The sequence below is a fragment of the Eumetopias jubatus genome, unplaced genomic scaffold (genome assembly GCF_037043125.1).
Source record: "Eumetopias jubatus isolate StellerSeaLion01/CBP00866 unplaced genomic scaffold, mEumJub1_p1.0 scaffold_7, whole genome shotgun sequence".
NCBI lineage: Eukaryota > Metazoa > Chordata > Mammalia > Carnivora > Otariidae > Eumetopias > Eumetopias jubatus.
This window is the reverse complement of record NW_028274813.1, coordinates 104,322,648-104,339,035: the sequence shown is the minus strand read 5'-3', so window position 1 is coordinate 104,339,035 and position 16,388 is coordinate 104,322,648. Positions and strand designations below refer to the sequence as shown.

At 49.0% G+C, this 16,388-nt stretch overlaps 1 protein-coding gene across 1 annotated transcript in view; it reads right to left on the bottom strand.

Annotated features, from left to right (window-relative positions):
* Nucleotides 1-11,163: 11,163 nt before the first annotated feature.
* The window catches only part of SNX1 (sorting nexin 1), a 32,793-nt gene continuing 27,568 nt past the window's right edge, over nt 11,164-16,388 (bottom strand). The window contains exons 11-15 of the mRNA XM_028100181.2: nt 15,964-16,169; nt 13,339-13,482; nt 12,715-12,795; nt 12,181-12,252; nt 11,164-11,593 (exon numbers count right to left, since the gene is read on the bottom strand). Coding sequence (XP_027955982.1) covers nt 11,543-11,593; nt 12,181-12,252; nt 12,715-12,795; nt 13,339-13,482; nt 15,964-16,169 — 554 coding nt within the window. The 3' untranslated portion in view covers nt 11,164-11,542. The remainder of the gene's footprint in view (nt 11,594-12,180; nt 12,253-12,714; nt 12,796-13,338; nt 13,483-15,963; nt 16,170-16,388) is intronic.

The window sequence follows — 16,388 nt, the reverse complement described above, 5'->3', positions numbered from 1 at the left end:
GGCTTTCCTGGGTATGGGGTAGGATTTAATCCAGAACTCTCTCACCCCTTGGGCTAAAGAGGGCCTCTGCTCTCCCCCTGAGCCCCCTACACTTCAGCCATAAGGGAGCTGTCCCATTCAGCAGAGTCCCATTCAGGACCCCACTGACTTCTCCCAACAAAGGTCTGGGCAGGTGGTGGAGGGCGGGGAGGCTAGAGGCCTTGTGGTGGGAAGGAGGAAGCAGAGCATCTGTTTTAGGGGTAGGGGCTGGTGATTGGGGGACCACTGACTCACTTCCTCCCCTGCTAGTGCAGAGGTGCTTCTGAGCTGGAGCAGAAACTCTCCCCACTCCCACCCCCAGCTCCACTCCCAGAGAGAAGCTGAGAGGATGACCCTAAAGGGGGCAAGCAGGTCTCACCAATACTATGTCCCACACTTTCTTCCCCCAAATTCCATCTCACAAAGAGCCCCAGAATCAGGAAGCTGAAACTTTCCGCAAGGGAAATGACCCACTATGAACAGAAGTGCTGGGGTTTCATTTCTTCCCTTGCGCTTTAGAGCCCCATCACTCAGAGACCTTGTTCTCCTTGTCTACTGGCCAGAGAGTCCTCTCCCAGGACCCTTAGGCCTCTAAACTTCTTGATCACCTGTCCTAATGACAGCCCTGTCTCTGTTCCTACCACCCAGAAAACTGCTACATCTCCTAATGGATCTCCCTGTTTTTCCTTGCCTCCCTCTCTCATACAAGGTCCATTCTCTAACTAGCAGCGCAAACCACCATCAATGCACTGCTTCAAGCCTTCAGAAGGCTTCCCGTTATACTGAGAACAAAACCCACCCTCCCTACCACAATCTACCGAGCTCTAAGTGACCCAGCCCTGCCTCCATCTCTCATCTCATTTCCTCTCCTTCCACTTCATGTACCAGGCTCCAGCCACAGTGACCTAGTTCTTCAAACCCAACAAGCTCTTTCCTGCCTCAGGGCCTTTGCGCTTGCTGTTTTCTCTCCCTGGAACACTCTTCCCTGACTCCTTACCTAGTGGGCTTAGCGCAAAAATTCCAATTCTTGGCCTTAAACCTCTTCAGAGACCTTCCTTCCTGACCACTTACCCGATCCTATCACCCTGTCTTCCATTACATAGTTAATGTTTGTTTATTGTGTGCCTCCCTGTTCTTCCTGACTTTGCCCCAGACTCTCATTGCCATCAGACCAGGAACCTGGTCTTGTCAGGGGTTGCTGCCATGATGCCAAGAATGCAGGAGACACTCAAAAAACATTTGTTGCTTGAAAGCCTCTATGACTGAATGGGGGAGAGGATGTTGGGAAAAGGCTGGGGAGCAGAGGGAAGGCCTGGGAGAGAGGCAGGAGGGAGGAGTTAGAGGAAGGTCTGCGGGGGTGGGGGGTGGAGAAGGGCGGTTACCTTCAGAGTCGAACACCTCTCTTTTCCTCTCTCTGTGCGGAGTGTTGTCCACCTTATTTGCTTAATTTTCAGGTGTTCCTGAGAAGCCTCAAATCAATGGATTTTCATCACCAGTTTTACAGGGAGATTAGATTCACCCGACTTGTAAAACATTTGGTAGTGAACCCGCAGCTCCTAATTCCACAGTGTTCCACGGTACACGAGTGAAGATCCAAGTGAAGAAAGACAAGATCCTCGGCCTGGAGACATTTTAGCAGGTCTCTGGGAGGTAAGTTCTGGAGAATATTTTCCTGTAAAGAGGCATACATGACCTCCTGTAGACTCCAAAGCCCGTATTATACGGTCAAGGGAAATGCTTATTTTCTGTAGTGGATGAACACGGAGCTAAGTTCCACACACTCTAGGATGGGTGTGTAGACCCTCAAAGCGACTGCTGTTTTCAGAATGAGTTTTACTGTACAAGCCTTTGCCTTTTCTCCATCACTCTCTAATGCATGAATTTCATTTACAAGTTTCTGCGAGAAAGGGGCTTAAAAGCACTGGTTTTTTTGGCCAGAGTATTTCCAGATCAGACTATAGAGCAGTGGTTCCCAGGCCTCCACAGGCATCACCGTCATCATCATCACCTACAAGGCCCGTTGAATCGCAAATCAGCTCTGAGCCCAGTTTTCTGAGCGCGTGGGCGGTTTTCACACCTTCCGGGGCGCTGCGGCCGCTCCTGGTTGGGGGCCACATTGCAGGCACCAGTCTCTTGCCTCCTGGGGATGAGGGTCACCGCCAAACAGAGGGCAGCAAGGGCTGGGGGCACAAGTGTCCCCTCCCCGGCCCGGTCTGGGGATGGCGCAGGTGGGCTGGACCGCGGCTGCCGCCTTGCCTGGGCCCTGGCTCTCCCGGGCCCTCCGCAGCCGGCACACAAAGCCCCTTGCAATGGCCGGGCTTCCGCGGAGCCGCGGACGCTGCTCAGGAGGTGGCTAACCTCTTTAAGAAAACAAGCAGCTCCTGGGCTGGTGGGCGCCCCCGGGCACAGAGGCTGGATTCTTCCCGCCAGGCCTGCAGCCGGAGGAGGGAAACTAGCCCGAGGGGGCCCAGCCCCGCAACCCGCGATGCGCCGCCTGATCGCTTCACCCTGGAGGCTCTGGTCACCTGGACAAGCTCAAACAGCTCCTTGCACTCGGGGTTCTTATCTGCACAGCAGACCGTGGTGTGTGGATATTAAGACGTCATGCTTCCAAAATGTTTAGCAGGGGCCTGGCACACAGTAAATTAATGTTAGCTCTTATTATTTACTGAATTATACAATTTGCTCTTTTTGTATGTCACAATGGTAGGATATGGGCAGTTACATATGGTTCATCCTAATAGAGTGTTGATTCAACTTTGAAACAACACAAATAAGCTTTACTCTTCCTCTTTCAGTATCCTGAGATTTTGAGGTTAGGTTAAAAAATGAACTATTTTAACTACTAACTCGGTGATCAGAATTTTCCTGATTTTGGGGCGCCTGGGTGGCTCAGTCGGTTAAATATCTCCCTTCGGCTCAGGTCATGATCCTGGGGTCCTGGGATCGAGTCCCACATGGGGCTCCCTGCTCAGTGGGGAGTCTGCTTCTCCCTCTGCCCCTCCCCCCTCTCATTCTCTCTCTGTCATTCTCTCTGAAAAGTAAATAAAATTTTAAAAAAATTTCCTGATTTTGTCGATATTGTGCAACCAAAAAATGGCAGAATAAATTGGGAGCAGAGTATGGTGTAAATCAGCAACTATCCTATTCATCCTACCAACCTCTGAGTTCTTACTAATTGCCTTTCTAATGGGCACATCTTTTTTTTTTTAAAGATTTTATTTATCTATTTGACACACAGAGAGAGATAGGGAGAGAGCACAAGCAGGGGGAGCGGCAGGCAGAAGGAGAAGCAGGCTTCCTGCATGAGCAGGGAGCCCGATGTGGGGCTCAATCCCAGGACCCTGGGATCATGACCTGAGCCGAAGGAAGGCAGATGCTTAACCACCTGAGCCATCCAGGTGCCCCCTAATGGGTACATCTTTAATAAAAGAGAACACCATACCTTTATGTTTTGAATACTGGACTTTGGTGTAGATGTCTACAAAAACAGTAGTGCTACTAAAACATCTTAAATTATTGAGGAGTCTAAACTCTTCATCTTACAGAGGAGGAAATGGAGGTGCGTGGGAGGGGAAGTGAGCCCTGGAGACGGTTGTGTTAGGAGAGCACCTTTGATGAGCGTGTCCTGCCACAGCCCGAAAAGCAAAGTTTGACTCAGGGTGGGTGCTTCTCAGGGGACACACAGGCTCTAGCCCTGGGGCTCCAGCCAGCAGTGTCACTACTAGGAATCCCTTACCACCCCCACCCAGATGACAAGGACAGCTCAGTTGCTTCAGACATGACCCAGGGCTGGCGGGGGAGGGTTGGCAGAGGCCTCTGAGGCAGCACAGCTTCCCAGGGAGATTGTTCTCAAGGTGCTACAACTCCCAACACCGCTTACTTAGAACAATTATGTCACAGGACCAACCAATCAGCCCCTCTGGTGTGCTCAGTGCTGAGGTTCTGGGAACAAAGATGGGCTTAGGAACCCTGGAGTCACAGGGGTTTATTGTGGAGAGTTGCAGGTCCAAGCACTGAGGCCAAGAGGAAAGCCAGGCCAAAGGCTAGGAGGGACCTGAGGTCTGGGACTGAAGTGCTCTCAGCTCCCACTCGAGCTCTGGGTGCTGTCTGTGGTTTCTCAGCAAGTGGAGGTTTTGTCTCTGCCACTGATGGTCCCCAGGTACTCACCCAAGCTGCTTCCCTGTCCTCCAGCTTCTGCTCCTGCTCCCCAGCTGGGCCACACACTGCGCACGTCTGGGGAGAGAGTACCTCACAGAGGTCAGAGAAGTTCACATGCCTACAAGTCAGGTGGGTAACATGTCCTTAACAGGTCTACTGTGTGGCTTCACAGTCAGGTCTTTAAGAACAACTTAGTCGATTATTATCTAGGTTCCTCTTGTCCATCCCTGCCGAGAATGTGTGGGACATGGTGTGGCAGACAAGCTGAGTCAAGGAGATTGGGTTCAGGTCTTCCCTCTGAGCTTGGAGACAGTGGGGCGTGAAACTGAACAGGCTGCTTCAGGTCTCAGAGCCTGTCTTTTAATGCAGATAGTGATGCCCACCTGGAAGTTCCTGATGCTAGATTCGAGATGTTTCAAAGCCCAAAGGCCCAGAGTAGGCCTTTAACACATGACAGCTCTTATTGTGAGGCTCCACAGTGGGAAGGGATTACCCTGCTCCTACACCCATTCCCGCCTACCAGGTGCCTTATTGTCATTATTTCTGGTGAGGCTGCCTGGAGACCTGCTGGTTGTGCCCCTGTGGTCATCACCACTGCCACTCAACATGGAAGAGGAAGCTGAGAGCTCCGAAGCTAGGAGGAAACAATGGTTACATCCCTAGAGGGAAAGGTCCTAACTCAGATTGGACAGTGGTTTTCCTGGACCCTAAGTGCATCTGATGGAGGTTGAGCAGCTGGCTACCTTGGAGGAGCCTTGGGAGTGAGGGGTGTTTTCTGCTCCCGAAGTCTGGTCGTCACAGCCAGAGGGGCATTCCCACAACAGACAAGGGCAAAGGGGAGGAGTCCTGTCTGGGGCAAGTGTGGGGCAGGTGGCGATCACCTCCCAGCCTGCAGGCACCCCCCCACCCCTGAAGCACCATTCCTGCCAACCCCAAATCAGGCCTGATTTCTGGATCTCTTCAAAAACCCCAAGATCTGGGCCCACAGGCTCGTAAAACAATAATTGCCAGAGCTGAATGGCAGCCATTGCCCCCTCAGGCTGCCTTTGTGGGTGAATGTGGAGATGGGTAGGAACAACATAGTCCATGATCTTAAGGAGTTCCGAGCCCCAGAGGTTAATGAGATCATCTCAGAGATAACAATGCCCACAAGAGTGAGAAAGACCAAAGGTTTAAGAGATGACAAAGAGCTACAAAGGAGGTAGGGCTACCATTCCAGTCTGGGCATAGAATGGAAAGTGCATCAAGGAAAGCTTCCTGGAGAATGTACATATAAAGTAGGCCTCAAAGGATGCACTGGGTTTTCCCATAACGAAAACACTTCATTTAATTTTTATGATTATAAAAATAATACACAGAAATTCCAAGCAACATAAAATGGTATAAAAATTTTAAATAATGCAAAATTCCATCCCTTTGGCAACCATAGATAACAGTTCAATCAACATCCTTCCCATATATAATTTTGTATAAATGTAGACCATACTATACATGTAATTCTGTAACCTTTTTTCACTTAAAAATGTTTTCCTTGTCAATGAATATAGCTATGTATCATCTCCAATGACTGTATAATATCCAAATGTATTCTGTACCATAATTCATTTAATCCCTTCCTGCTGTACATTTAGATTGATTTCAATTTTTACAACTGTAAATGATACGAAGATGGGCATCTTCACACAGTCATCTTCATGGACTTGGCGTCTAGACATGTCTATGGGAATCCCCAGTGAATATTCTGACACATTCGCCAGTGCCCTCCATCTCTACCTACTTACACTCCCATTCAGACAGGTGTAATTCTGAGACTGAAGAGAGGGGTGGGAGCCGAGACAGGGTGCATCAGGTACAAAGCCCACCATTAATAAAAGGCTCCTTAGGCCGCATGGAAGTGAGAAAGGAAAGAGCCTGTTTGGAGGCAGTTTCTGTTAGGTGTTGGCATTGTTGTGAAGCACTGGGAGATAAACTGGAAAGGTGAGCTGCAGCCTCTCACAGAAGGCTGTGAATGCCAGGTAGAATCTGCAGTTGGAGATCATTCAACATTTATCTATTTGGCACCTATTTTGAGCCCAAATCTTTGCTAGGGACCATGGAGTTACAAAGACGTACCACTTCAGAGTGTTGACTGTTTGGCAGAAAATGCCATCATCAACCACACACCTGGTGTCGTAAGACATTGGCAGATGACGTACACACCATCCCCACAGCCAGAAGACAGGGATGAGTGGCTCTTATCCATTTCTAACGCTCAGCTAAGGCCCTACTCTCCCCAGGCGCAGAGCAGAAAATCTTAGCCAGTGTCTCCAGAGATAAAGCCTTCAGCTTAAGCGTGTGCCAGTTGCAGCAAAGGTCTGCTCTTCTTTGCTGCGGAAGGGATCATCATATTCCCTTTCCCTCCTGTTTCCTTAGGCTGCTGTGGGGAAATCCCACGACTTTCAGCCTGATGCCCCTCACAAATCCATGGTTTCCACTCCCAGGTGGGCCCCAAGCATGCTCAGCAATGGGCACTCATTCTATCTCCATCTCTCCTCAACCAGTTCCCAGTCCCACCCTTAGCAGATTTCATCATCATCTCCCCGTTTTTAAGCTTTGAGCTGCAAAGGCATTCTTTTTTTTTTTTTTAAGATTTTTATTTATTTGAGAGAGAGAATGAGACAGAGAGAGCACATGAGAGGGGGGAGGGTCAGAGGGAGAAGCAGACTCCCTGCTGAGCAGGGAGCCCGACGCGGGACTCGATCCTGGGACTCCAGGATCATGACCTGAGCCGAAGGCAGTCGCTTAACCAACTGAGCCACCCAGGCACCCTGCAAAAGCATTCTTTATTTTCTTTAGGGTTCCCAGGTACAGGTGCATTCAGGTTGCAAGTCTTTTTTTTTTTTTTTAATTTTAAGTAGGCTCCATGCCCAACATGGGGCTTGAACTAACAACTCCGAGATTAAGAGTCACATACTCCACCAAATTGAGCCAGCCAGGTGCCCCAGAATGCAAGTCTTCTGGAAAGAGTTCAAAGTTACAAATATCTATGTGTGACACTTTCTATGCTTCCTACTTCTCATTTATTCTGTCAATGACTATTCATATTGAATGTTGGGGTCCGTCCAGCTCAAGGTCCTCATCCTCAAGGCTCTGGAGCCCAGAGATTCTTAGGGGAAATAACACAAGGAGAAACGGGGGAAGGGTAAACTTATCTCCACACTTCTCTAAACCATCTGACTCAAAATAGGAAAACCAGGTATCCCTATTTGAGAACACTGTAATTATCAAGCAGGAGACCTTTATTCTCTGCCCCACCGTATCTTTCTTCCCCACACCTCCTCGCCTCCTGGCCTGGCAATGAGGCGCCTTGCTCTGTGCATTTGCTCCCAGACAGGCTCTGATGGTGATTCCCTTTCTCTCCTCTGAATTTTATTAACATGCTAAGTCTGACCCACCTTTAAATAAAGGCTCCTTTTACTCTGTTTCTCTCCCACCTCTCAGCACAGGCCTCCCTTCTCATTCAGAGGAGCCTCTTACACTACAGGCCATGGTCAGCACCTACTGTCCTCAGTGTTCCGCTCCCATCTGTTCCAAACCTACTTGGCCTCCTGTGTTACCTGTGTCATGAAGGGCTTCACTGTCTACCCCAGAATTCTAGCCAGAAACCTGCAGGTGAGGCTAGCTACCGCCCTCCCTCAGGTCTCTCATCAAAACAGTGCCCGGATACTAGTGGGTCCAAGTCCGCCTCCCGAGCCTCTCCCTGGAGCTCCAAGACCATTCTTTCTGCCCTCCTCAGCAGTCGGCTGGCTGGGATGAGCCTGGCTGCTCTCCTTGCTTCCAGTCTCACACCTTCTGATGTGACCATGTTATTTCCTGCTTAAGTCCCCCCGGTAGCTCCACACACTTCAGGATAACATTCCAAGCACCTCACAAGTTGTATCAAGCGGTGTGATCTGCTTCCTGCTCATCACTCTCTGCAGGCTGCCCACTGACTCAACTCTGGCCACACTGAGCCACTTGCATTTCCCAGATGTGCCTACCTCCCACTGTTAGGAGGCAGAATGGCCAGCAGAAGGGGCGAACACCTCTTCACCTTTAAGACACAGTTCAAGCATCCTCTTCTCTACAGATTTCATCTTCCTGAGTCCCCAGGTAGAAGGACTCCTTTTGTACGACTGTGCAGGCCTTTGGGCTCAGTACTCTTAACCCGCTGTTGGCCTTCTCAATTTCCATGTCTGCAAGCTCTGTACAGAAATGCACGGACCCTGTTAGCCTCAGATACTGGGGGCTGAGCAGGAAGTTCTGAAACCAGAGATTCTATCCCAGGAAATAATAAAAATAAACTTGCATCAGGATGATCATTGGATGGAACATAACAAAGCAAGGAGAAAGTTTTAAAATTAAGTTTCTTTGGAGAATAAAGTCTCCATATGGAAAAGGGAGACGAGGATAAACCCAATGGGGCTAGACTGGAAGTATCCGTGTGAGTTAATGATTTCTAATATCTAATTCTTTATGCCATCTCTCTCTCTCACTATTGCTATAGATCTTTATCCTTATTTTCTTGCTCTGGCCACCAAGGGCCTAGAAGCAATGACACTGCAGGAGCAACGAGCACTCTCGGCACCCAGACCTCGGTTTCTAAATACAATCCTCCACCAAGAGAAATCAAGACTCCATGGAGAAAAGACTGATTCCAGGGCTGGGGCAAGGAAGATACAAGAGAAGCCTGAAACACTTTATTATGCCAGAAAGCAACAAAAGTGTTAAAAAATGAAGGGGACGGGTTAAAAAGACACAGGACCCTCCCAGAAATCTGGGATGATTTGAGAATCAAAGTAAATCAAAGCAATGGCTTGTAACTGAGTAAAATAGGAAACCATTCATCCACCCTGATAAACATGTAGATTATTAAGTAGGGAGAAAGGATGCTTTTCTTTAGTAGAGTGCCAACCAATAAATGCAGATTACGGAGTTAGAAAAGCATAATGGACGAGAAACAAAATATTTACATGATCTTAAAGTATCTCCTCACAAATTCCTTGTTAATTACAAAAGGGAAAAGAGTAATCAAGTGATCAGCTTAACAGGACCAACTGACATCATATGCCAGCTTAAAATTTACTGAGGATACATCACTTCTGTGATGTTCCTGCCTCATTGCAAAACCCTAATCTAGTCATATGGAACCATGAGGCCCTGTATTCTTCAAAAATGCCAAGGTAATGAAAAGCAATGAACCAAAGGCTGTGAAGTTCTTCTGGATAGAGACATGTGTAATCATGTGTTACAACTAAATGTAACACATGATCTTGCACCAGGAAAAAGGGAATGGCTATAAAGGACATCACTGGGACAACTGACAGAATTTAAATATGGACCATGGGTTATATAACATTATTTCAGTGTCCAACCTCTTGATTTGGATAACCATACTTATGGTTTTAAGTTATGAGACAGCATCCTTGTTCTTAAGGAAATACTAAACATTCTGGGGTAAAGGGGCACAATGTCTGCAACTTACTCTCAAATGCTTCAGAAAATACAATACATAAATATAGATATTAAAAGTCAAAGCAAATAAGGTAAAATGTAAAGACTCGGTAAATTTGGGTAAAGGATATATGGGAGTTCTTTGTGATATCCTGGAACTTTTCTGTAAGACTGAAATTCTATTAAAATTTAAAAATTTACCAAACAACCAAGAATCCAACAGCAAGGGATGAGTCAGAATTATGGTACAATCACTCTGTGGAAGCCTCAAAATTACATAGCCTTAGAAATAAAGCTTGTGAAGATATATAACAATATAGAAGAAATGCTTATAAAATATACAGTGCTGAGTGATAAAAGCAGCATACAAAATATTTTGTGTATATTATTACAACTAGGCAAAAGCAAACACATAAGAAAGACTGGAAGGATAGAATCAAGGGTGGTAATGAGGATACTGGGAGATAGGAAGAGACTGAGTGACTTTTTCCAAAAAAAATCAACCTGTTGAAAAAGATACTTGCCAGCACTGCACTTCCCCTTCCCCCCACATCCCTGCCCCCACCAGCCTGGTGTACCAGAAAGCAGTGTCCTTGACTGCATTCTCTTGCCTCAGGCTGCCCCTCCCCAAACCTTGACCACCCACCAAAGAAAACTAACAGAGCAGGTGTGGAATACCCTCAGAAAGGGGCATCTCTGGGGCTGAGGCTGGGGCGGGGGGCCCGGGAGTTGGCGAGGTTCCACGGCAGACAGTCTGCCAACCCGACCCTGCAGAGCAGCTCCAAGTCCCCTTGGAGCAGCCAGTTTAAGCAGCTGTGGACACAGCTGAGGGGAAGCTCAGTAACAGTGCATCAGAGACTCGAGCCTCCCTGGCCAGGCCGGGACAGAGACCCCTTTGAATGCCCTTGGCCTGTGTGGACAACACTCAGCCTCTTGTTGGCATGCTACCTCCTGGGCACAGACAGTAAAGCTTCTTGGAACCTCAAAAAATTTAGGAACTCTTGGATGACCTTATCTGGAGGCAGAGTGCCTGGCTCTGTCAGTGGAGAAAGTGTTAAGTCTCTTATCACCCCTTTACACTTTTCACATGAATCAGTCTACTGAGGATGTGGCAAAAAGAAGTTCAGAATACAAGACTGCTATCAGAGGGCAAGACTGAGAGAGCCCTGGGCAGCTAAGGGAAACAGTAGGACTAAAAGAGAGTCTGCCTCCTTTGCAGGAGAATCCATTTTCCCTCTCTTACTATAAGAGATGTCTTTACAACTCCTTCCCTAAAAAAGCAGGAATAAGAATTAAACAGATTAAGAGACCCTCAGAGCAGGCAGCTGAGGTAGACAGAAAAAAAAAAAAAAATCCTAGTTCCATAGGGACGCAGCAGCAAAAGCTTGTAAACTCCTGTGGAGAGAAACTTACTCTACACCTGGGCAACTTCTTGGTTCGGAGTATTCCAGACCTGCTTCCCAACTGCTCCACGGCCTAAAGCAAAAAGCACCACCATTGAGTCATGTGACCTGATTTTAAAATATTTTATTACATAATCTTTTCATGGCACCATCAGGAGTAACAGAAAACGTTATTCCCAGTTCCAACCACATCCTGAAAAATATACATTTGTATTTATATATTTATATCAACACTCCACCCCTATTCCCTAACTCCACCACCTAGTGTGGGTCTTTTGCTTAAAGCAAGAAACTATTCTCTCAGGTAAGAAAATATATATGGAAGCTAAATGAAGTAACGGTTAGAATGGGGATAGGTTGGTCGTGGGGGCGGGGAGGAAGGGGTAAAGTCCAGGCTAGGCAGGATGCATCACTGGAGTCCAGCGGAGGTGGTGGACAGTGTATAAAAAGGCAGCGTCAGGCAGGTGGGTTCTGGTGTCCTTGGTCCATTAGGAGATGGCCTTTGCCTCAGGAAGGAAGGCTTCCCAGTACTTTGCCAGCTGCAAAGAAGTTGGGACAGTAAGCAAGTGCCCCACCGAGTGGCAGGGCCTGAGCCTGGGAGGAGAGCAAGCACTGTGCCTTAGCACAGTCCCCCAGACGACTTAGCCACCTAAAGGGAGGCTGGAGCTGAGGCCAAGCTGGGGAAATGGCTAGGCTGAGTAGACCTTGGGACAGATTGGCCAGCAAGCCACCCTGCCCTTACCTGTCTCTAGACTGAGAGGAAGCATCAAGTGCAAGGGAAATTGCTAAAGACAGTCCTGCTTCTGCCCTGGAGGAAGTACCCCTGTGGGGGCCACAGCTTTGCCCAGCTCAGTTAGCTCCTCACAGTGGGGCCCACTGTTCACCACACTGACTGGGGCCTCAGCCTTAAGAGGGTTAGGTGGTACCACGGGGTTATAGGGAGAGTTGGGGTTTGTCCTTAAAAACTAACTTCTTGTAGGATTTGGGCAATCCTGCTTAGCCAAAGACCCTATTAAATGCTCCATGTTAGAGCAACAGGGCCAGCCCATCCCATCCTGTTACCAAAGCCCAAAGAAGGCAGCTGGCCTCTGGAGCGGGCACGGCGGAGGATGTATAACTTACATACCTGCTGCTGTGAATAGAGCAGTGTCTCAAGGTACTTGATCACATGGTTTTTGAAGTCCTTTGATTTCTCTTTCTATAGGAGACAGGATTCTAGAGTGATCATCCAGACAGTTGCTCCTACCCCTCTTAATGGGGTGGTGTTTATTACTGATCAAGGTCAAACACAACCCCAGAAACTATAGCCGGCAGCTGGAATAGCTATCATTTCCAGTCAAACGGCTCCTGCCAAGGCCTTGCAAAGCTTTCTTCATGGTGGGCAGGGGTTGGGGGATGAAGGCAGAGAGGAGAAAGGAAAGGGGACCAGAGGACACAGGACAGCCACAAGCTTTGTTTTGTGTCTAACTGCCTGGTCCAGCAACATAGGACATCTACTTTGCCTCAGAACACAAATGTGAACACACACACACACAGGCCACGCCTGTTCACAACTACCAGCAAGTCAGCAGCACTTCCACCTGTCTCCCTCAACAGACGTGGACAAAACCAACACTACCACTAAACCAGGCACTGTGAGGAGCAGAATGTTCTATCTCACCTCAAACCGTATCACTTCTTTTCGGACCACAGTTGAAATCCTTTCAAAGTCCCTTTCATACTGGGTCACCCGAGACTCCCACTGGGAAGAAAGGGGAAAGAAAGGATCACTTAATATTATGACACCATTACAGAGTCTTTACCTCTGAACAGCAATTTTACATATGAGGCCTGAATTGGTCATTATGTCTGTCTATCCCTCTGGGTAAGACTAGAAACCATATGAGATTGAGTGTGTAAGGCCATCTGGCTGGAAAAGAGAGGTACTGTGTACCCCAGGCCGGGCCTGATCTCTAAGAAAGTTCTGGCACTCCAAAGCCTCTGGTTTGGGCACCCGCCAGCAGAGATGGGCGTTCCAGAGAACTGAATTTAAGTTCTCACCAGAGAGGCATATCTGAATCACCTCGGGAGTTTTCTGAAGACCCACCCAGGACTCTTCCTGCAGAGATTCTGACTTGACAAGTCTGGCCTCCTCAGAGGCTCCCCAGCAGCCAGCGTCCTTCAGACTCAAAACAGCTCTCTTGCCTGCTGTGGGGTTTCAAGCATCTGGGGGGGCGGGGATGGGACCTGGGCTCATTCAGGAGCCAGTCGAACACCCCCACTGGTCTGCCATGGGGGGCCTTACCTCTAAAATCTCATCCTTGGCCTGCTGCAGTTTGTCAGGCTTGTTGGCCCAAAGCAGCCGAGCCTCAGCCTCCCGCTTCTTCTGCAGCGTAGCTTGAGCATCCTGCCAGCGCTGCCAGGTCTTCATGCGCTGGTCGAAAGCAGCCTGTGGGGGTGGGGGGTTGGGGAAGAGCACAACCAGCCCTTCAGGAGCTCCACTGGCTCTGCCAGGGGGCGGGGTGGGGGGAGGGGGACTCTCTCCCAGCAGCTGTGCTAGAGAAGGACCGAGCAAGGGCAGGTTCTGCAGCCACATGTTAGTGCCCAGCTGGAAGCTTAACATCAAAATGCACAAGCTCGGGTAAGACTCCTCTCCAAGCCTCCAGGAGGCCAGTGCCATGCTGCTTCATGCTACTCCCAAGGCTGGGTGGCTGGGAGCATGGTAGGTGGCCTGATGCCAATGCCCAGGACTATGGCTTCTGAACTGCCTCCCTCAGGTTAGTCCATGGGTCTCCACACTTTTCCTGAGCTCCTGCCATGTACCAGGAACTAAGAAGACAGTGGGGAATGAAACATGTGGTTCTGCTTTTACTGGAACTTATAATCTAATAGAAAAGGCTGACATTATATTAATAATTACCAATAAATAATCATAGGTATGCAGAGTACAGAGAAAACAAACAGGGGACCTATAACAAAATAACAGAACTGGAAACCTAGCTTAGCCTGGAAGATTATACCAGGGCAGGCCAATCTAAAGAAGCAACCTTTAAATTAACATCAAATAGTATACAGGGTTAGCTTAACAGATCTCTAAATAAATACTTGAAGCTACCACGGGACACACGGCTTCCATCTCATCTATACATTCAACTGTGGAAGGCTAGCAAGGCTCACAAGAAGCTCCCCAAGGTCCACTTGCTGTTTTGCCCTGATTCTAGTCCCTTGAACACATTTCCAGAGGAGAGTTGTTAGCCTAGCCACACCATCCACCACCCCCACTGGCTCAGTAGGCTTCAAGAGGTGGCCCGGATGAGAGATCTGTACCTGGAGCCAGCCTCCCAGCCCTGTTCCATTTGCTCTCCTTTGCTGCAGAAGTTCCCTGGATGTTTTCTAGGTCTCCTTAGTGCAGGCCTTTGCCAAAGTTTAAACCTTAGGGATTGAAATGCCACCACATTCACCCTTCCCAGCATTGACTGTCACTTGTACTCACTTGCAGTTTCCTAGCAGCTCAATGTCACAGGACAGGTAAAGAGGAACTTTGTATCCACGTAAGAGTCAAGCCTAACCCTCTGGGTTAAGAGCGGTGCAGCTCCAGGTTCAGGGAATAGCAGAAAAGAAGTATTTGTTCATCTCCTCAATCCTTCTGCCAGCTCATGATTATGAGGGCAGGTGAAGGGTCTCTGAGAGAAGCCCAGCTCGTAGTTCTGCACACAGGCATGCTGCCCCAGCCTTTGCACGGAGCTCTAGGCTGGACCTCTCTCACCGCTGTCCACAGGGGCTCACCCAGCCTGCGGGGGGGGGGGGGTCACATCCAAGAGCTGCGCTCTCCTGAGACTCCAAACAATGCCCCCCTCTGAAAACTTCCCCAGAGAGGGCCCTTCCCTGATGTGGCGCTCCAGTCTTTGTAGCCTGACCAGTTCTACGAATTCCAAAGCAGGTTATTTTTCCAGCCTCTTATCTGTCTGTAGTTAGCAGCAAACCAAACAGCTAAGGGAGAGGACAATGAGCAACCTCACAGGCTGTATTGAGCAACTCTACCATGGAGGAAATGAGAGCCCTGGGAGCAGCTCAGGTCTCGACAACACAGGAGCTCCCTGGTGGGGGAGAGGCTGGAGATGGGGAGCGAGGCTGGCTCTGCTCCAACTCAGAGGCTCATCCTGGTCCCAAGCTGGTTCAGTGGCAGACTGAGGCCTTATAAGGCAGGTGCCAGGATCCCTCTTGGCTCTTTCCTCTATCACAAGGAGGCCATGAGAGAGCTAATACCACTGCCCACTGAAGCTTCCTTGGCCGCTCTAAAAGGTCATGGGAAACCAGACTGCCCTGGTTACCAGGAGAACAGGTGAGGTGCTTGACCTGAGAGGCAGGCTGCAGTGTTCTTACCAGTGTGGTCAGCACAGCAAAGGACTCTGGTGACAAGCTCTCTCAGCCCCCTGGCCACACTCCTCCATGCAACGCCAAGCCGGCTCCGTGTAGTTACCTGACTGCCCACATTAGAGAGACAAGTGGAAGCCAGCAAGAGCTCTTACCAGGGCATAGCCGCCGCTTACTGTTAAGGAGTCAAAGACCAAAGGACTGAGGAAGTCACTGCTCCAGGAGGCCAAGACAGCAGGTCTGTAATTCGCCTCGTTTGAAGAAAGGAGCACTGTCCAGCTTCAACAATAAGGAGGGGACTACTTGGAAATTCAAGAGTAGTCTTTTCTCCAGATGCATTTTAAAAACTGGCTGTAGGCCTCAAAATGACTCTGTGATAACTAGCTAACAGTTAAATAGATTTTTTGGTTCACAAGATACCTTCTCTCTAGTAGAAAAAAGCTACACCTATTTTTAGCTATAATGGATGGAAGTTTCTTGGGAAGGGGAAAAGCAAAAGAAAGACAAATTAAATCAAGGGGAAGGGGGAGAAAGAGGAAAGGAAACAGAAGCTTACTCGGACTATGGCCAGGAGACGAATGTAGTCACTCAGGAGCTCAGCAAGGAGGAAGAAGTCATTGTTGGCCTGTTCCTGGTGGAGCTGCTCAATTTTTTCTTCCACCTCAGCCAGCTGGGAGAGTGCCCGTGACAATGCTGTGTTGTCCTCAGAGCTCCCAAGCATGGCTAGACTCTTTGCAAACTGGGCTGTGTTCAGCGCTAGCTCTGGAAGACAGGAGAGGCCTCTGATCTCACAAGGAAAAGGGACAAGTCAACTGGCACTGCATGGCATGCCTTAGCAAAGCTGCCCTCTGCATATCTAACGACAGGGGGCTCTGCAACCCAGCCCCTTACACCACGGCCATCTGTACTTAGAGAGTGAGGGGAGTGCAGTGCGGTCACGCGAGCAGGAAGAGGCACCTGTTGGCCTAAGTTTCACTAGGT